Below are 20,659 nucleotides of genomic sequence, written 5' to 3' on the forward strand. Positions count from 1 at the left end.
CAGCTCGCGAATTCAGGTGCGGCTCGGTGCTTGTGCGCTCGATTCACCTCGTCCAGTGCCCGCCCAAGGATCAGGAAGCAGTTTATCCAAGGCCAGTATGATAACTTGGACTGAAAACTCGATCGTTGAACAGCTCCATGAAGCAGAAATCACCCACCTACTGCCCGATAAGCCCAAAGGTATCGTTCAAAATCGGCTGGTGTTCTTTCGGCGGCTGAAGGTCTATTACACATCCCTTACATAAAACCAACGGCTCCGACAGGGAGGAACCACCTCCCAAAGGGGTTCAGCCTCCACAAGGATCGGATCCAGGCCCTACCGGTAGAGGCCCGGGTGTGCTCAGGCTGGTTATTCGGAAAGTTCTTTTTTTACCATGATCGACGATCTGTAGTCGCACTACTGTGGAGGTACTCGTACACTGGTTTCCAGCGGATCGCCGAGTCACAAGGCTTTCCCTTGCGAATACCCCCATCTTTGGCCCCTCAAGGATTGATGATTGCGTCGCACGTAAAGATTTGGGCTCGAGATCAATGTATCCGAGTCGGCTCCGTGCGGAAGCTCCTCTCAGCGCTTGCTGTACCGAGTACTCGTGAATAGTATCCCCTCTGGACTAGTAGCATTCTTGGTCTCCAAATTTAAACAGCCACTGCAGGAGACTCACAATGTAGCCTGACACGCCGTGGCATGGACTTGGCGCTCACTGGCCTGGGCAACAAGTCAGACCTTGACGGCGTGATGTCATTGCCACGTTGCCTGAGGGTACTCGTATATTGTTTCAGAGCCAATGGATCTGACGCAGCCCGGGGAAGCTGAGAAGCTGAAAAGAGGGTGGGTGCTAGTTGGGATGCGACTATTACCCACTCCGGCATGTTCCAGATGTTAAGATGTCGTGACAGGTAAGTCAGCGCTTGCTTCGGCGGTTCATTTCCGAAGGAGAAACACAATCGAGGGCCAGCGGTCTGGTGTGTCACATCATTACATTGTGGAGCTGATGTCCAGCTGGGAAGAGATGTTTTATATTGTCACATCTTGTAACGACTATTCCTGTTCAGGGCTCAGTGCCGGGCCCACCAATTTGTTGCCTAGCGCTTGTATTGGCTTTTCAAACTTGGCCTTATCGAGCAAATGCTAGGTCCCGTGGGATGATTTCGAGGGGCAGAGCAGATGTCCATGCCGGAAAGGGACTGCGAAGCGAGTACGGCTGGTCGTGGCAGGAGAGATGCCGATCAATTGCTGCTTCTTCGCCTAGCTCGGCACGCCAGTCCAAGGTCAATACCACCTTGGGCAGAGCTATCAGGATATTAGTGATACAACCTCGTTGGACGAATCAAGACTCGGAGCACAACGTGAAGCGCAACGACCGCTGGCGGAAAGGGTTTGGGACAGGCCCTCTCGATACTTCAAGCCTACCCCTACCCGGATGCCCAGACTGGCGTATTACCCTGGCTTCTCGTAATTCTTTCGGCGGAGCAAATCAAGGTGAGGGGTTTGTGCGCACATCAGGTTGATAGGGCGGACTGGAATAGTGCGGATGCATGCTGACATGATCTCCTCAGGTCTTGGAAAGTCTTGGGGAACGTCCTTGCTGCTTGGTGAGCGGCATTGAGAGGGGGAGGGGTAGGGGTAGGGGCGGTTCTCATGTGGATGACCTGTGTGGTCCATGTCCCTTACCAGCAACTCGATGTTTGAGAAATTCAAGTCGAGATTCTCGAAATGTCGTCGCACAGTCCGACCCACGTGTGACACGCATTCCCCTTTGAGCTCACCTCGCTTGGAGAACACCGGGCGCTCCATCCGTATCGGGATATGCTCTGCTGCTCACTTTGTTGGAATGAACTGAAAGCTTCGGGTCTTTGCGAGTAGTCACTGCCCGTGTTCTAGGGGTGGAAAGGAAGTAAAAGAAGGCGCGGCAGAGAGTACGCCAGTTAGGCTTTTCGATATACTAGCCAGGGCACTGACTCGAGTTGCCGGCGGTGTCGATCCAAGCAATAGCGGTTCTCCGACACCCCAAGTAGCCTGTAGAGATGCCCCTTGGGCAGCCCTTCGTGATGGACATGCCCGCGACTCGCCCAAACAGGGCAACGAGCGGAGGCCGAGTAACCCCCCATTGACGAGCCGTTGGAGTCCGCGCTCGAGTAAACAATAGCTGTTGGGCCAGACAGGAATTCCAAAGTCTGGACGATCATTCTTCTGCCATACGGTCCGAATGGAAAGCTCAGCAAGGGTTGATGAGGCGGTAGCCGAAGGACAACAGGGATTCAAGTTCGAAATGTTCCCCGCGTACACCGTCCTCTACTAGAGGTCCCCGAACATGTCACTGTGAAGCGGTTGATGCTGTCTGGGAATTGCCTTCAGTTTGCATTGCGCCTGAATACCTCCTTTGGGATACCAGAGAAGCATCCAACTGCGAGTGTCGGGAACATTTCGTGTCAGGGGGGTCGGGATAGAGAGAAACTAGCTCACTTCAAAACTCTACTTGCGATTGCCGTGTTCAGGCAATGATCTTCTTAGCACTGCGGCAGGAAAGGCAAGCATGCTCGGGAAGGCATGCAAGGCAATTCTTGTCTCTTGTGTAAGTGACTCCGGTGTACTTTCATGGAGGTATCGCCTTGTAGTACATAAAGATTATTTGAGTGCTTCAAATCGGCACGAAGTGGCCGGCCGACCACCCCAGTTGATCCGTTGATCCTTTGAACCGCTGGTATCCCACATCCGCTGGGCTCCTGCGAAAGCCCGCGATTGATAACCCATGTAGAAGGCATGTTGAAGGTCTTTGCTCTCTCCCGATTCTCCTGCCCTGAGGGGCTTTTTATTCCCTTTGGGAGACCCTAACGTATCACATGTTCCATCAAAAAGTAGTCGTGCAGAATACCAAAAGTTATTCCGTCCATGCTTGTGCGGCGATGCGCGCGTTCGCTCAAGTGCAATCGACAAAACCAAGAAAGAAAAAACAGCCCTTGAAGGTAGGTATCTCAAACCCTCTGTAAAACGCCAGGTCGAAAGAAGGTGCATCCCCGGTTCGTCAATGACTATGCTACAAGGAATCCTCAAACGAATGTAATGCAAACTCGGAGTTGAGGTCGACTGCATTCTTGTCAAAGTAGCAGTCTGGCCCGTTGTACAGCATATTGTCGTGGGTGGAGAAGGCGTCGAACTTGTCGAACTTGTCTGGCATCAGCATCTCGCTGAAGGACTGGTCTTGACATGACCGGAGGGCGTTGAGCTCGGCTGTTAGTTCGGTGATCCTGCCGTTGAGCTTGGTGACCTCATCAGCTTGTCGAGTATACGACTGTAGCAGGTCTTGATGCTTCTCGTGAAGATCCTCTAGTTGGCGCTCGAGGCCCTTGACATGTTTCTCTTTCCTCTCGCGGAAGGCCCGTTGGGATGCTCGATTTTGGGCACGTCGTCGCTGCCATCGAGTCAGTCAACCTCGCCAACGGGACATGATGGGAGTGGACGAACCAGGTGCATGTTAGGGATGGTTTCCTTGTCCTTGGCTGCTGGGGCCGAAGTGCTGCCGGACCGTCGTCTTCTTCGATCGGTCTGATCAATGGCTGCGGCGTTGTTGTATTCTACGGGGATCTTGTTGGTCTGAGCCGGGGGGTAAAATGATGCCGGCGTTGCTCCATATTGGAACAGGTCATACTGCATAGGGGCGTTGTTGAACATCATTTGACTCATCTGCTTCGGTCAGGATTGAGGTCGTCAGAGGCGTCGACAGGCTGGACTTACATGGGGCGAGTTGGGACTTGATCCTTCAGAGGTGCTGTCGAAGTATTGTCCGGCCGGGAAAAGTGATTGACTTGGTGATTGACTCGGAGAGCTCACAAAACCAAAGTCCATGTTGCTATTGCGATCCCAGATCGACGTCATTCGAGGGACAAGGTGGTCTCAGAAGGTGCTCTTTATCTTTTCTGAAGTCTCGAAGCCGGATCTCGAACTTGAGTAAGCGTTGAGTATGTAAGACAGAAGCTCCCCGAAAAAAATATCTCGGACTGTGTTTGGTATTTCATCAGTGTCAGATGCGGCGGATGTCCATGGACTGTTAAAAGGGAATTGAGATATAATTCGCCTCTGGGGATCTGGCTGCGGCTATCCAGGGCCCAGCGACGCTAGAGCAGCATACGAGGATTAATTGTTCTGCCATACCCTCGAGATGCAGCATTGGCAGCACCCCGGCATCCTTAGCCCCGAGAATCACGAACTGATCGCTTGCAGGGGGGGACCTACCCAGAGGGCACCGGGGCGTAGCGGTTGGCAAGTGTCATTATTGGAGAGGTCACTTGGGAAAGAGGTATCGGTTGACCGACGGGAAAATGTACGGGCAGAAACAGATCCTGGCCACTTTGACCTTGCTAGGCTGCATCCCAACCAAAGGGACAACCTGTGCCGACTACCCAAAGAGGCATGGCGGCTACCGTCGAGCCATAGGAGAGCACCCAAGACTGTGGAAGCAGGTTAGAAGCTTCTCCCTGAGGTCAGCAATTCCGGAGTGGACCACGGGCAATGCTCCAGGAGTTATTACGCGGCATTGTGACTGGGTGGGAGGTCATGGACAGCCTAAAGGGCCCTAGGTAAGGCTACCAGGACTCCAGGAGTCCAGGACAAGCCTGCCCTTGTCAGCCAAAGGCGGGGGCCAAAAGTCTGTGATTGGAGAGACAGCAAAGTCATTCATCTCGAAACTGCATCAACCAAGGAAAGTTTCGTTGGATGAGCAATGTTCGGCATCAATATCCTTGTTCGTCGCGTGAAATGGTTTCCGGGTCCTTGTACGCTATGGCCTTATTCTGTGTGTTGATTGGACCACTGGCTTCGGGAGAAGCTTGGACCAAGTCCAATTGCCTATCTGGGAAGGCGCCCTTGACCTTTTTGAGTATAGACAGAAACGTCTGGCCGACTGCCTCTGTGAGCTAGCTCGCATCTCACCACCTGCCCCAATGGTCTCCACCCAGGGCCCTATCCAGCAGCAGCAAATCCATGTCTTTTGAAAGCTATCTCATGTATCGACGATCATATCATCCCAGGCGGGCCCAAAGCTTGTCTCGGTACCTAATCGCCCACAGACAGAGCCGTATTATTGAAGGCTTTAGCATGTATCAGAATCGCTCACGAATGTCGCTGTTTGATCGAGGGGTCTCTAAACTCCCTCCCGACCAGGAATACTTCCAAAGACGGAGGAGAAAGTCAGAGATATACCCGTCATGGCCGCTGGGGCCTCGGCAACAGACGACCTTGTTCGACAAGGTCGACAGGCCATCATCAGCATCGGTCACACCGATGTCCACGCCAACTGCCAGGCAAAACAGCAACGTGCCAACACAATGAGCACAATGCTGTGCAGAGAGTGTCATCTGCCCAACACGCAATAAATCACCCCGCGTGTCTTCCATGCAAACGCTCGCTCATGTAATACAATTTTTGCTGACCGATACTTTCTTGGCCTCCCTTGCTGCTTCGTAAATGGTTCCTTAGCTAGCCACGTCAAACACGATGCATGGCAAGTGTGGGCGGTCTACTCGAGATTGGGGGCGTCTGGACCTCGTTCGATGCATGGTTCACCCATGGAAGTTTGCAGCATGACTCCACTGGCTCATGGACTGACCCGCCAGAGGAGGCACATCTCGACGTCGACACGTACCAGATAGGCGGTTTTTGATTTAGCGTCGACGCCACAAACTGCTCGAAGGGGTAAGTGCTATGATATATTTCTTCAGTTCGTCATGCCGCATGGACTGCCGGGGAGCAATACGGGCCCTGCCCACCACTGCAACCCGTCCGTTGCATGGTGCGGATACCTCATCCCGAAGGACTCTAACCCAAGGGCGTAAAGGGTAGAAAATCGTTTGATTTGCTCTTCCCATTAGGCAGAAAATGAACCGATCGCGAATCTGGTGGATGAGCAGGCCATAGGGGTTTGGGGCTGTAGCAACCGTGACCCTGTGCCTGCTTTTCGACCCTTGCAAAGGGTTCCGAGAAGCCGTTGAGTCATGTGCATGGTGGTGTTAGGGAGGGCAGATCAAAAGCGGCGCGAGTCTTAGCAGGGCTGCGCTTTGCAGAGCTGGGCAAGTGCCAAGAGGGACACATTCCGGATGAGGCAACCGCACTCTTCAGGTTAATCGACTCTCTCCGGGGTTTCTATGGCGCTCAGCGCCCAGCGGCCTGGTCAAGCGCTGGGGCTGTCTTCAAGCGTACTTGCGGAAGAGAGCAAGGTTGAGCCGTAGCAATCGCCTGTTGTTCGGGAGGGCGACACTGCGATCCAAGACTCCCCATACCGATTTCGACATTCCATGAATCTTGCTCCCTAGTTGACTGGGACTCGTCGGGCCCCCAATTCTGTTGCCCTGCAGTCGAACCCCATCAGTCGATGTCGCTGACAAGATGCGCTGCCTTACAAGTATCAGTTTTGGGATATTCATCAATACCTAGTGGCTTGGTTGGGGCCGCTCGGACCGCAGTCTCGAGCTACCGCTGAAACCCACCTCTGGGGATGATCTGCTTGAAACCGCCGCGACCACATGGTATTATGTTGGTCATCTTCGCGGACCCCTTGATCGGCAATTTCATAGCCGTAATAGGCAACTTTTTAAAGCACCTACCCAAAGCGGAAGTGGAATCGAAACACCTCTTTGCACATTTTAAGTCCGGTACCTGTCTGCCTTGTATGCAGTGAGAATAAAGTCAAGGAATCGGTTCGGACTCAGCACGGTGTGAGAGAACACAGAATTAGAAGGAGTACCAGTATCATGCATAGATGATCAATCAGGAGGATCCCGACACGGCACTGCTGTTCAGGCAGGATACAGGCCACAAAGCTATGGATGGTCCTTGGACTGGGTGGAATGGCACGTCCCTAGCTCACATATGGCTCCCGACAGTTCGCCGTTGTAATGTGCCAGGTACCTAGGTACCTAGCTACTGTGGCCGGCGCAACTGTACTCGGTAGATAGGTCTGTGTCGAAGTGACAACGACAAGCCCCATAGCACAAGGCATGCTCGGTTTCCGGAACCGATGTTCCTCTCCTGCCCTTTTTTGAACCGCCAGATGAGACTGGACCATATTTGTCGCCAATAACCTGAAATTAGCCATTGGCACCTCTGAGGCTCAACATGGTAGGGTGGACCTTACCTTTCGCAGCCAAGTGTCTCGCGAAAGGAGATTCTTAGGTAAACAGTTACAAAGTACTCGGTACAGAGTACATCTGCAGGTACACAGCCATAGGACAGATTGAGTCCATGTTGGCGGGGGTGATCTGTCGTATAGTGTCACCAAGGCTCTTCTGACCCGCTGTAGATTCATTTAGGCCTTTCGAGTGTTGACTTAAAGCTTTTGCAGCAATTACGCAGATGCAGTTGCCGATTCCATGCCGCCTGGCAACGACCGGGTGAACGCGTCAAGATGCGTGTCTTTCCACCATACGGTAAGGCTTGTGCGTATATCAAAGCGTACTCTGCTCGTCGGTACTCCCTGCCGCGTATCCTAAGGTCTGACACGAGTCCCCCACCACCACTTGCTGATCGGAGAGACACGGGAGTAGCTGGTTCGTCTCGGCCCCAATCGGGGCGTGTCAGCTATAGACTCGCATTCAGATCGGCCCACTGCCACCAGAATAGATCTCCACAATACTAACAAATCTCCAAGGACAGAGTATTCTGTTCTGTCACTCGTAGGCTTTCGTCTGTCCCTTGACTCCGCGGGAGGTATAGCGCCATGCTTGAGGTGCTGGCAATATGCAGTACGCAGTAGAGCCCTTCCTAGACAACGATGTGGGCAATCTGAATGATGGGGACGTAGTTTTTTTTTCTTTCGAATCCTCATCCACCGCTCGTTATTAGCCGGCATTGTTCCAGAGATCAGCCGGGAGCGCCATAGTTGCCCTGAATGAGGAATATGCGCTGACTCGGGAGCTAATATGCCGGGTGAAATCTCTTGCATTGTTCCGATAGAAATCAGACCGAGGTAACAAGGCGGGCGGAGCTGATGTCGCACGGATACCGTAGATTCGTAGGTACCTGGGAGTAGGGTTGCTTCACTCGGAGAAGGGCGAGGTCTTTGTTCTGATACAAAATAATGCCAGGCTCTGTGAAACCCATATTTATGGTCCTGCCAAACATCTGGGAGTCCTTGAGGAAACAACCCTGGGGAACGATTTATTATTTTCATGATCAAGTGGAGGGGTCTCGTTGGGTGTCTAGTTGGCTGGGACCTTTTTCCACCTTGACTTTGACTTTCCCACGAGTTTTCTGCAACCTCGTGTCAGACGCTGTGGTAGAAAGAAGGTTGCACGACATCAGAGTCGTCCGCCAGGAGCGACAACAAGATGTGTGCATCAAGCCCAAGATAGATGAGTACCATGGATCCGGAATTCTGCACCGGTGAGAAATCTGGCAGTGAGCCTGAAGGCTGAAGACCTCTTCGCTTAGGTTGCTGGCACCTGCCGCCACGGACCGAAGGAAGCAGGTTGAATCCTTCTCGACCTGTTCGCAAATTCATGGTTGACTTTCCCGCGGGTTCATGCACAGGACTTCATCTGATCTGTACTACTACTAGAGGGAGCTTGAACCAGATGGTCTTCCAGTCTTGAAACCAAGAGCCGCATGCAAGTACACATATTATTACCCCGAGAGAAAGGTACGGAGTTCTGAGTGCCTGGTACATTCTTCCCCCCTCTCCCTCGGACCGCTGGTGGTTCAGACCAACGTTTCGACTGCAACTTCATGTCAAAGAATAGGGTGTGCCCGACAAGAAACAGGTCCCAAACCCACCTCTACGCTCTACGAGTAAATCGAACTGGCCTCCAGCAGTCACGGGTCGTGTTACATGCTTCACTGGGCACCCAACTATATGAGTTGGTGACACAAGGGACGGGAAGTGCGTGGCACAAGGGGATGGCAACATGAGAAGATTTACGATCGAAACACAGAAAAACGTGGCAAGTGCGTGGTACTGTTGAGCGGCCCCTGAGAAGATGCACATGGGGGGCCAATCCCTACCTAAACTCTTGTTTAAAGGGAGCTCCCAAGCTCTTTTACCATGGGGGCGACGTAAGGGGTGCCCTAAGCGCCCCCGAAAGGGCAGATCCTGCCCATATTCAATCTGCTGGGGCATGGTGGCCCCTGTTAGGCACATCGTTCTAAACCCCCTTCTAGACCACATTGGCCTCTGGCGTTCTTTTAGCGATGCCTGTCGAGGGCCTCTCCAATTCCCCCCTATGATCCACTGTGGCAGCTGTGGCAATTGTGGCAGCCGCCATCTTCGATCCGTGTGCCTCTGGAGACCCCTGGTGCTCTTGAACAGGCTTCTATAGGCTGCTCCTGGCCTCCAGGCCCCTCCGGAAGGGCTTCTTCCCTTGGCGCCGGCTCCCTCCAGGCTGGATGGAAATCACGCCCCGTGGCTCCCCGGCCACTCACAGCTCTAGCGATCAGGTCCTTCTAATTCTAATTGCTGGAGCTTGCAAAGCGTCCGCCCCACCACCCTCTGCCACCACGCTTCAGCGACACCTGCCGTACCAACAGCTCCTCCACCTCCACCTTGCACCTTGCACTTGGACGCATCCAACACCTCTACCATACTCCATCTGTCTATCACCCTCAGTTAGCACCCGCGACTGCTTGAGCGTCTGTACCTTTGCGAGCATACACAGGAGCATCATCGGACGCAACCGCGTCCAATCCTCCTTTCTCCAATATCTCACAGTGCTATTGTCCTCCATTTTGAGGTGAGTTGAACTGCTATTGGGGCTCTTCTTTGTCTGCCAGAGTTTTTCCTTCCGGCAAGGCTCATCAACCCCCTACGAGTTGCTAATCGTGGTCCTTTTGAACAGCAGGTATCTCATCTCCTTCGACTGCGGATACCTATCCTGAGCTCCTCCTGGTCCAATATTCTCCTCACGCCTTCGCTCTCTCCAGGTCGAGCATGATTTATCACGGCCAACTGAAATAAATAGCCTATAACAAGCTGCATTGCCCATATCAGGCCGACCGCGTTCACATCTGAGTACTGGGCAACCGTCGCGTCATCACGATGGGTTGCACAGGATCCAAAATAGATCCGCGGGAAAAGGAAGCCGCACAACAAAATGCGAAGATTGAACGTCAGTTACGCTTAGATAGAAGACTGGAGTCTCGGACTGTCAAGATCCTCCTGCTAGGTATGCGACCAGGGGTATAGGTTCGATGTTTCTACTGCGGCCCGCTAACATAAGTGTAGGTGCGGGTGAATCCGGAAAATCGACAATCATCAAGCAGATGCGCATTATCCATTCTAGTGGATTCCAGGATGACGAGCGTGTGCAGGTGAAGGCCGTCATATTTTCCAATGTCGTCGTCGCATTCCGTGTTTTGTACGAGATCATGCAAGATGAAGGTATTGAGTTTGCCGATGAGCAAAACGAAGCCTATGCCGAATACCTCGAGAGCATTAATGCCGACGTCGATGCGCATGAAGCATTCCGGGATAAGAGAGTGAAGGAGGCCATGGTTGCGCTGTGGAAGGACGCCGGCGTGCAGAAGGCCGTTGCTAAAGGCCACGAGTTTGCGCTTCATGACAATCTGACCTTTTACTTTGAAAACATCAATCGCATGTTCGAGCCCGATTGGCTGCCGGACGACCAAGATATGCTCCATGCCAGACTCCGAACCACCGGCATCACTGAAACCGTCTTCGAGCTCCAGCAGCTGACTTTCCGCATGATGGACGTCGGAGGACAAAGGTCGGAACGGAAGAAATGGATTCACTGCTTCGAAGGTGTCCAGTGTCTACTTTTCATGGCCGCCTTGTCCGGATACGACCAGTGCCTAGTGGAGGACGTGAACGCCAATCAGATGCACGAGGCTCTGATGCTGTTCGAATCGTTGGTCAACGGAGAGTGGTTCAAGGACAAGCCCATCATCTTGTTCCTCAATAAAATAGATCTCTTCCGAGAGAAGCTACCCATATCACCTCTTTCAGCACATTTTCCCGATTATACCGGCAAAGACGGCGACGAAGAAGCCGCCAAGCAATTCTTTGCCAACAAGTTCCGATCCATCAACCGCAATTCCAATCGAGAAATCTATATTCATTTCACCAATGCAACTGATACGAATCTTCTCAAGAAGACCATGGAAGACGTGCAGGATATCTTGATCCAGAAGAACCTTCAACGACTTGTTTTGTAATGAGGCGGGACCAAAATCTTTCTCGACGAGAACTCTCCGCCTGTCTTTCGATCTCGGTGGCACAGTACAACATGCAATCAAGCACGGTCTCTTGGTCGGATCAAGTCGGGGTATCTCACTGTCGGCTCGACATTTGTCGCATTTTCCACGGTGGTACGGTTTGCTAGACGCGGGCATATTCTTTCCATCAAAAAGGAATACTATCTTCCGTTTCATTATTGCAGCGTTGGCGTATAGGAAAAGCTTTTAGGTCCGCAACCTATCTGTTTCGGCCCACCAAAAAGCTTCGACACGATCGATTAGCGATTGTTTTGAGTAGGGCGAGGTTTGCACGACGACTCTTCACCTAAGAGCGAAGGAGACTTGGGCTCTGATCTGCCGGACAGACCAAGCATGCCATCTGGCGGCGCTGCAGATTATTCCTCTCCCTCCAGGCAACTGTGGGTGTGGGGAGGTATTGTTTGGAAGCAGAGTGGCCAGCTCGGTGCAAGTGTCCACAATGTTCGTCTGGCTGACGGATTGTGTATGAGGTGGATATGGAAACAGGAGATGTCTGGAAATGCATTCATGGATACCTTGTCAGGGAAGGCATTTGGAGCTTCATCAGGGCTTGCTGGTGCAGACAAGGCGCCACGCCCTTCTGCTATGGACATTCCCTTTCCTCGGGGTAAATTGCACTCCTTTGGTTTGGTCTCAGTGTTGATGTTACTGACGGTAGTGGCTGCCATATTGCGAGCTGAAAAGGCTATCTTCACTCTCATCGTGGTTGCCAACCCTTTCATGCACAAGTTCGAGGCTGCTCTGCACGACCGCTAGCTTTTTCACCTGGACTTCTTGTTCTTCAGCCTTCGACTCTTTGTCTCCCTTCGTAGTGTTTCCTAGGCTTTCCAAAACGAGAATCGCCCTACTCAGCCCGAGCAGACAGCGCGTGGCTTCTTCCTTCCCGAACCGGGCATCACCACCAGTGCCTTACAAAACAAGACGTTGACGTGAATTCTGGTGAACCGAGTCCCTCTTTCTGATATCCCAACTCAGCCATCAATCCATTGATAGACACATGTACTATGACCGCGGTTATCCATGTTTGCCTCTCAGGGTCCCCGTTTGAACATGCCCACTCAGTGAACAGCAAAGCGCCTGCTGGGAGAACGTTTTCTCAAGGTTTTGCAAGACGGTGGGTTCGATCACAGTCAGCATGCGTAGGCGATGGGTCGCATACGAAGGCAGAGCTCGTGGATGCAATCAAGGTACAGTATTCTTTGTGTTGGTATACAAGTGTAGGGAGTGGTCGGTGCCCCAGACAAACCGGACCCTGGTCAGTGGTGGACGGATATAAGATTTCCACTGAGCGCAGGGCAGAAGTATTACCCGAATCCAAGGCGGCCCCCCCCATCTCGACAGGTTCAACAAGCTGATTTGTACTCGATCTGCAAATGAGCCAAAGTAGCAGTTGTCTGCACCCATATGCGACATTCAGAAGGGGTTCGGACTCCTCTTCAAAGAAAGCCGTACCGGCAACGTGGTAACAATGATCGACTAATGCACTATTTAGGGGGCTGCAAGTGCAAAGAACAAAAGCAAATAACGTTCATCTACCAATCCCGAAAGCTCTTTCCCTATGGTTTGGACACTCCCATGCCGCAAAGGCAACTTCTAAACTGAGCGAGCCCTGTCAACAAGACGAGCACTTCTGCTCAGCAAGAAATTCCAAGATTGGGAGTACCGGCAGAAAGCGGAGGAGAGTACAACTATCAAAACTGGGTGGATATCGGGAGCTATAACGGCTAAATGATTGAACATCAATGGGCACAGCATAGGGAAAGGCAACAAACATTGCGTGAAACCGATACCAACAACCTCCAGCGCCTCAGCGACACTGAACAGCATCCGCACTCGACACCCTGACGGAGCATTTTGCGACCGATCATCTCTTCCCACCGGCTTCTCCTTCACTTGTGATCTCCCTTGATCTTGTGGTACAAATCACTAGCAAGAGAAGTACTTGGCCTGCGTTGCTCCGACATTCTCCGCCCACCTGTGGCCTCCAGTCCGAAGATACTGTCTTTTCGGGTGACGTCGCTGGCGACAGCTACGCTCCCCTTTCTGGAGTTCGCTGTTGCGGCCCCTCCTTCTGCGACCGTGACGCTTGCCCGGCGTTGTGCGCCATCGGCGGCGACGTTCTGGACTGCCTTGGCGGCGGCCGCGGCGTGGTCGTCAAGTGCTGCTTGCGAGGCTCGTCGGTCAGTCTCTAGGGCGTTGGAGGCAGCACTGTGACGTCGGTAAAACCCGCTGTGCTTGCGCAGGAACTCGTCGTACGTAGGATTGGCCTTGTAACCGGCCCCACCCGTGAGGGCATGTGGCATGGTGAAGGCGCCAGACATTTTCCGGTAAGGCAAAAAACCGAATTTTGATCGAGACCTGGCTTAGTTTGTTAACACGGTTGCACTGGGTCGGCTACAGGCCGGGGTAATGCTTACCTGGCACTAGATGTACTCGGTAGGTGTTCACTCAACGCAGCGTCCAACAACAAGGGTTGATCCTGCTACCGGCTCTGGTATCGTGGAAATGGAACTTCCCGTCTTTCTCGATCTGCGCTCTGACAACACTCGAAAAAGACTCGTAAACCTCGCTTCTCGAGAAGTCTCTGTGGGGAGCTCCGGAGAACCCTTGGTCTATCGACGAGGTGGTGTGGACCTGGAGCGATGCAAGTCAAACGAGGTTCGAGCAATGTAACCACACTGACCTCAAGAGTATGCGAGGTAATGCCAGTGCTATGGCACTACCGTCTGCTGCTGTACAGTGACGTTGCCTTAACAACCCTCTGCGGCAGCAAGATGTCCATAACGGTGAGCTTGCATTTGGGGGCGCTTCTGGGTACCGAGAAGGGAGAAACTTACCAGGGTGATGGTAGGCGCTGAAGCGGTCCAAACCTGGGCGAGTATGTAATCCGCGTCGAGAAAGCTGAGTCAGTTCGGGGACTAACAAACAATGCCTTTCAGCGCTCCAGACAATTTGGACGGCAGCGTCTGTCTCGCTTGGATAAAGCGGCAAAGTTCGGTACCGACAGTGTGTTGGAAATCAGAAAAGGGGCAGCAATTGATATCGTGATCAAAAGAGAAGAATCAAACAATTTCCTGATTGGAGTTGTATCCTCCTCCAACAGACTCTCTGAGAGAAGGAGTGAAGTGACAGAACGGAGGACCCAAGGGAAGTTATATGACGGTCGCTCACGAGAAACTCGTCGCCTCCGGATGCCATAGCTGCAAGAGCACCCTCACTCATCTCTAGGACCTTGTTATCAATTCTCAACTCTTGACCCCTACCAGACGTGCAATTAGAGGGTGTGCTTTGCTTGCTGCTTGGTCGACAGGTGTCCGACCCCGCACTTTTCAGCCTGGGTTATGCGAGTCGAACGAATCAGCGCATATCTGTCTCGGAGAAATAGTTGTTCCAATGCGGACCACAAGCGGTGGTGCGCTGGATTTCTCGGGGAATGATGCGCTGACTCTGCATGTCTGTTGGTGTGGTAGGGGATACGAGCTGCGGTGAGGCTGTTAAGGGGCGAGCGGGCATCACATGTTGTTGGCGATGCCAAGGCTGGGAGTCAATCGGGCCGATTCAAAAGCACGTGGTCATGCACGTGATTTAACATGTGATCTTTCGGGGCAAGGAATGTTCCGAAATCCTTGGCATCAAATACGCCACCATGACGAGGCCATTGACTTGTTGCACCTCGGATGTAGCAAACACTTTTCCTATTGCTTCAAAGTCGACACATCCCAAGCTTATGAGTGGATCGTTTTATGCTCGTTTCATGCAAGGCTCAGAACCCCCAGCCCATCTCCTGATCCCGCAGTACGCTGATTATTCCAAATACTTATCCTGCTTCCTGCTGACGTTGTTCCACTTTGCGTAAAGCCAGGGCAAATCGCGCGGCTTCTAGCGTATACCCTCCGTATCTATTCTCGTTTTCATGCGTCCGACCCCGATCTCATTCCAAATCCGCGTCGGCCTCAAAACTGTTCCTTTTCCTCTCGTTCGCGCAACAAGACTTGGTCTATCGAAGCAGCACAAGATCTCAAGGTTAAAAACTTGTGCGCAGTCCACCCGCAGCAACAGCGCAGGCGTTGTCGTCGATAATAATAAGCGGCACCAACGTTATCGTCCTTTTGCGAATAGCACCCTTCCTCCACGTCGGTCGTCCTCCTCGTCTCCGCTCGATCCCGCCGCTGCGCCCAAGCCGAAGCCCAATCCCAACACCACCATGTCTTCTGCAACGACCTTCTTCGACTTCACCCCGAAGGACAAACGCAGCCAAGACTACCCGCTGTCCCAACACAAGGGCAAAGTAGTGTTGGCTGTCAACACGGCCTCGAAATGCGGCTTCACGCCCCAATTCAAGGGCCTCGAAACCGTCTGGAAGGACATTTCTGAAAAGTACCCGGACCAGTTCGTCGTCATTGGCTTTCCCTGCAACCAGTTCGGCGGCCAGGATCCCGGCTCCAACGACCAGATCCAGGAATTCTGCCAGGTCAATTACGGCGTGAGTTTCCCCGTGCTGGGCAAGACGGACGTCAACGGCGACAAGGCGGAACCCGTCTGGGAGTGGATGAAAGGTGAAAAGCCGGGCATCATGGGCCTCAAGCGCGTCAAGTGGAATTTCGAAAAGTTTTTGATCGCGAGGGACGGGACGGTCGTGAAGAGGTGGGGGAGCATGACGAAACCGGAGAGCATCGAGAAGGAGATTATCGCGGAGATTGAGAAGGGGAACAAGTCCTAATTAGAAACCATGTTCATGGGTTGGCAGCAGTGCCGTATATGAGTGGAGGAAGTCAAAAGTGCAGGATATGATATGACCGGTGGTTGTGCTGATGCTGGTGCGGCGTCGGCTGGCCATGGAAGGACCAGGAAGGGAGAAAAAGACATGTCGATCGAGGAATTGATGATACCCAAACACGTCGAGTTTACAACAAGCGCTAAATGATGAGGATGGTGCTGACGATGGTCAACACTGCAATGCCATTCATTCATTGATTGTTCATTCGTTGTTTCGATGCTGGAAGGTCATGCTAAGCCAAAAAAAAAGAGCCACATTTGACAACGCCGTGTTCCCTTTTTCACACAAACCCAACAAATGAGCCTTTTCCTCTATTTCCTCCCCATTGGTAAGTAGGAGAGGAGAATGTCATCGTCCCACCGGCGACACATCTCGACTCTGCAGGTGGTGGCCTTGTTGTCTCTCGAGATCCCGCTCGAATTGGTGATGATCTGTTCTTTGGCCCTCGTCACCAGCCGTCTCCTGCGCCTCGAAATGTTTGTACGCCTGATCCCTCGGGTACGTGTTGACGACCAGTTCCACATCGCCGTTGTCGTCGTCGATCTCGCGGTTCTTCTCGGCTTCTTGGGCGTGCCGTTGGCGGCGCTTGCGGCGGACGATGATGAACAGGACGATGGCGAGGATGATAAAAAGGCTACAGAGTGTCAGTACCAGGGAAGGGTCCTTGAAAATACTGTTTTTCTTTTGGGAGAGGGAAAGACATCTGGTGATTATGCGTACCATAGACTTATGAGTAAAGGTACACCAGTGGTGAGAAAGACGCTGGTGTATTTCTCGCAGACATCGTCGTTGGGGTTGGGGTTGACGCATTTGGATCGTCTGAACAGCGGGTGTGGCTGCCACATCTTGTCTCTTTTTCTTCACCCTAGTCCTTAGGTATTTTTCTTCGAAGGGGTGTTTCTTTTCTTCGTCGTGCTTCCAAATCCCGTACGGAAGAAGTGGTGGTTTGTGGTGGTTTCTTTGTTTGTTTACTTTGGTCCCTGAGCGGTGCGGGAATACTTCGGCTGCGTATTGACTTTCTGTAGGGAGAAAGGGAGAGGGAAGGTAGGGCTTTGTTCAGGCGTGGTTCAGGTTCAGGTTCAGGTTCAGATTGTATTATTCTAAAGTGAAGAATCAACGAGAAGAAACCCTCGTTAGTTGTGACACCTCTGAGTCTATGACCAGAAGTTGAAAGAATTAGTGACACCAAAAACCCCCCCAAAAAAGGCATTGAATCGCATTCATACATACCTGCCAACCAGCCCTGCATGCGCCTGGCCTTCTTCCCACGGCGCACGCCCCCCTGGCCTCAACCTCTCACCTCCGCCAAACTCTGGAACGCGGAGGCGAAACTCAATCTTGAAACAACGGCAACAAAGGGGGTTCCCTATTCGTACCGAGTACAGCGGCTCTAACCGTTCACGCAGTCCCGTTTTCCTTTTTGTTCTCCCCCCTTCTTAATACCAGTGAGATTGGCAACAATTACAACGTGCGCCACGCTCGAGGGAAATAAATAAGGGGGCCGGGAAGACCCCTACCTAGCGAGCTACCAGGTAATGCTCGTAGGCGGCGTGTATCAGGATTCGCATCAGGAACAAGACCGCTGAGCCCCCTGGGTAATTTCCCGCATCTACGTTTGAGGTGCGTCAGGGACCGGGCGTCTCAGATTAGGTACAACTGCTACGAGGTATTATCCCAAAAACTTGACTTCCGACCGAGCGGTTCTCACCCTCGAGGTTTTGTAAATACCTAAGGTACTCTTCGTTCTTTCGTATCATGTCATCGTACGAGAAGTCACTTCTCTTCAGGCACTCACGAACTCTTCGACCGTTTACTACCACAAGCTCACCGAAGTCAGTAAGATTCATATATTTACAGTCCGCTATGATTCCAGTGGCATCACCTGACGTCTCCTTAAACCTCATGAGAGTCCCTCACGCCATGATATGCTTCTACTTGCTGAGTGTTGCGATCCCGTCCCTGCTGGCTTATGTTGTGCTCTGGTGTCTCCCGAAACAAACGTCAGCCAGAGGAGGAGTCGTTCATGAAGAATTGCCAGAATGTCCTGTTGCACCCTTGATAATGACACCAATCAGTCGCGGATACCCCGTTCAACAAATGAACCTTTCGCTTGCCAATAACCTTCAATTGAATCCATGCACGTTCTTCGCCAACGCTGAATGCACCCGTGTGCCATGCCAGTCTCTAGACTGTGTTTTGTCTCGCCGCCCGCCGCGGAATGTCTTCCAGATAATCACCTGTAAAGTCCTGGTCGTTTGGTCGACCTCTTGTGCCCATCCTTGTAGCCTCGAGCATCTCAGCTGCGTCGTCCATTTCGATCGATTCTCGGATCGACTCGCTCAGCGCAGAGTCGTCCATGCTCTCTCGCGAGATGAAGCTGTCACCCAGCCCATTGTCGGACGCGATCTCTGCTTCGTCTTCCTCGTCGTCTAGATCTTCGTCCTCTTCATCCTCCTCTTCTGAATCTGTCGGCGTGAAGTCTTCCAGGTCCTGCGGCGTATCCCGCCAGTATGTAAAGTCGGTATATTCCTCTCCTCCCTCCCTCACCAGCGTCGACACAGGCGGGAAGAAGTGGTCAACCAACTCACGCATCGACACATAGCTGCTGCGGTATTTGTTTAGCGTCAACAAATCGAGCGACACCTCTGCATTGGTGTTGATGGTGAAGATCCGCGTCGAAGGGATGTTGACGCTGCGGTAACTCAGCGCGTCCGTGAAACGATTGCCGAACCCGGCGTAGAATGGGTTTGTCTTGCCAGGAAACAAGTTGAGGATATCTCTCAGACAGGCCATTTTGAACACTTCCGGTTTCCGCAAGTAGATCTCTCGCCGCAATGCCGCAATCGTACGATCGGGGCTCATGATCACCGGCCCGCGAGGCAGTTTCCAGCCATCTTGTGTAATGCCGTTGAGATAGGTTCGGGTTGTGTCGGCTTGTCCAACAGAGCGACTTGTCAAGTAAAAGATGTTGTAGCCATTGGCATGGATGTCCGAGTACAATTTGGCCACACCGACATGCGTCCAGTCCCGCCCAACCATGTTGAGCAGATGGCCCAATGCATCCGATTTGGTGATTGTACCATCAATATCCGATATGACAATTGGGACGTCACAGGTCCAGTAAAACATGTAAGCTATACATGTCGCGCGGTTAACGGTGAATGACATTTGATTTTCGCCCCGTTTGAGGTCAAGTGACTTCAGTTGATCGCTCGTCAGCCGGAGCGTCTTTGCGAAATTTCGAGCTTGCTCTCCGGACGTGCGAGACGGTTGGATCTCTTCAGACTGTGCCCGTTGATGGCCAGACGTTTTCGCTGTAAGCTGCGGCGAGGCGCTACGGTCGCTGTCGCTGTGGTAGCCAGGATCAGAGATGTTGTCCGCTGAAAGCGCAGTACTCGACTCGGGGTTCTGAGACATCCATTTTCGAGCAGCCGCGTCTCGAGCTTCCTCGCTGCTATATATCCACAGGTTCCCGTGCTCGTCAGTCCCAATCAAAGACCCAATATCGTAGTTCCCCTCCAGTTCTTCCGAGAGGATTTTCCGGGCCACGGCTTCTGCTCGCAGAGCTTCGGGCTCACTTGTCTTATACCCCGTCATGTCAAGCATTAGGTCTCCAGACTCGGTAACTTGAGATCGGATATTGGAAGAAGAAAGTTTCTTGGAGAGGGTCATTGCTCGGTCATATGCTTGTTTCGGTTTCAGAGCAGGAGGACTTGCGGAACCGGAAGCTTTTGGAGTAGCAGCCCCATCCAGGCCAAACTTAGGGGGCGAAGGAGGGATGCCGCTGTTGCGAAAAGCTCCACTAACCAAATCCAATTGCTCTCGCGTAGCGATGGGCAGGATTTCTTCCGATGCTGCTCGCCCCAGTGAAGCAGGAGCGGTAATGGTCGTATCGGATAGAGGGGTTGCAGTTGGATCAGTGTATATCTGACCCAGGTCCATTTCTTCGCTCATGTTCGTCCCCTCCCGTCTTATTATAGGAACAGGAGCTGAACTTGAAATGGGAGGGGTATTGCGACCCTTTGCTGCCTCTGAAATATCCAGGTAGGTCGGTTCCGAAAGACCAGGGGAGGGAGGTCTGTCTTCAGCATTTATAGGTGGACTGCTGGCGGGAGAAATTAAAGGAGACGTCTGTAACCCTTCGGGGATATCACTCGATGTCTCGAAGACAAAGAAGGCTTCTCCTCCATCCCCGAGTTTCATGGCGTAAGGCTGAGTGACTCCATTGACTTTAAATTCGACCTTTTTGTCTGAAGGCCGCAGCAAAGAGAACTTGCCAAAGCGCACATGGAAAGGCGAACAGGCCAGAGATCCGTCAGGCTGCTCAATAACAATAACATCAATGGCCCCGGACAAGGTTGCCGGGTTGATGGAATTCCATGTCTTGGAGACACCGCTCCCTAGACTTCGGACGTACTGCATGGTGACCAGAGGTTGGCAACTTTGAGAGGTTGGTCGAGGTGTTGAGTGATCTGACGAAAATGTGAAGTCCCCGGAATCAGCACATGATTGCTGGGAGCCTGATGGGGGGGAAGCTCGGAACGGGAAATGGGGAATGCTCGAGAACGCCAGAGAGGCAAATGCTGTTATCACAAGGTGTAGACGACAAGCTCAACCGGGTATTATGCAGAAGGTTCCTAGGAAAACACCAAGGCAGAAAAAAGG

The 20,659-nt window shown here is 52.5% G+C and overlaps 6 protein-coding genes across 6 annotated transcripts; 2 read left to right on the forward strand and 4 right to left on the reverse strand.

Moving 5' to 3' along the window:
- Nucleotides 1-3,034: 3,034 nt before the first annotated feature.
- On the reverse strand, nt 3,035-3,843 carry Z520_02101 (uncharacterized protein; the record flags this gene model as incomplete). The annotated part of the gene is made up of 3 exons (XM_016772615.1): nt 3,035-3,409; nt 3,463-3,681; nt 3,733-3,843. 3 exons carry the CDS (start codon nt 3,841-3,843, stop codon nt 3,035-3,037), a joined length of 705 nt encoding a protein of 234 aa, XP_016636085.1.
- A 6,178-nt stretch (nt 3,844-10,021) lies between these two features.
- On the forward strand, nt 10,022-11,157 carry Z520_02102 (uncharacterized protein; the record flags this gene model as incomplete). The annotated part of the gene is made up of 2 exons (XM_016772616.1): nt 10,022-10,148; nt 10,208-11,157. The coding sequence occupies 2 exons, from the start codon at nt 10,022-10,024 to the stop codon at nt 11,155-11,157; spliced, it is 1,077 nt and encodes a 358-aa protein (XP_016636086.1).
- Nucleotides 11,158-13,106: 1,949 nt separating this feature from the next.
- Z520_02103 (uncharacterized protein) lies at nt 13,107-13,520 on the reverse strand (the record flags this gene model as incomplete). The annotated part of the gene is made up of 1 exon (XM_016772617.1): nt 13,107-13,520. One exon carries the CDS (start codon nt 13,518-13,520, stop codon nt 13,107-13,109), a length of 414 nt encoding a protein of 137 aa, XP_016636087.1.
- Nucleotides 13,521-15,421: 1,901 nt separating this feature from the next.
- On the forward strand, nt 15,422-15,937 carry Z520_02104 (uncharacterized protein; the record flags this gene model as incomplete). Its single annotated transcript, XM_016772618.1, has 1 exon — nt 15,422-15,937. The coding sequence occupies one exon, from the start codon at nt 15,422-15,424 to the stop codon at nt 15,935-15,937; it is 516 nt and encodes a 171-aa protein (XP_016636088.1).
- Nucleotides 15,938-16,342: 405 nt separating this feature from the next.
- Z520_02105 (uncharacterized protein) lies at nt 16,343-16,839 on the reverse strand (the record flags this gene model as incomplete). Its single annotated transcript, XM_016772619.1, has 2 exons — nt 16,343-16,628; nt 16,715-16,839. The coding sequence occupies 2 exons, from the start codon at nt 16,837-16,839 to the stop codon at nt 16,343-16,345; spliced, it is 411 nt and encodes a 136-aa protein (XP_016636089.1).
- A 1,339-nt stretch (nt 16,840-18,178) lies between these two features.
- On the reverse strand, nt 18,179-20,416 carry Z520_02106 (uncharacterized protein; the record flags this gene model as incomplete). The annotated part of the gene is made up of 1 exon (XM_016772620.1): nt 18,179-20,416. One exon carries the CDS (start codon nt 20,414-20,416, stop codon nt 18,179-18,181), a length of 2,238 nt encoding a protein of 745 aa, XP_016636090.1.
- Between the last annotated feature and the right edge of the window lie 243 nt (nt 20,417-20,659).

Source organism: Fonsecaea multimorphosa (assembly GCF_000836435.1).
Source record: "Fonsecaea multimorphosa CBS 102226 unplaced genomic scaffold supercont1.3, whole genome shotgun sequence".
In the NCBI taxonomy this organism is placed as follows: Eukaryota; Fungi; Ascomycota; class Eurotiomycetes; order Chaetothyriales; family Herpotrichiellaceae; genus Fonsecaea; species Fonsecaea multimorphosa.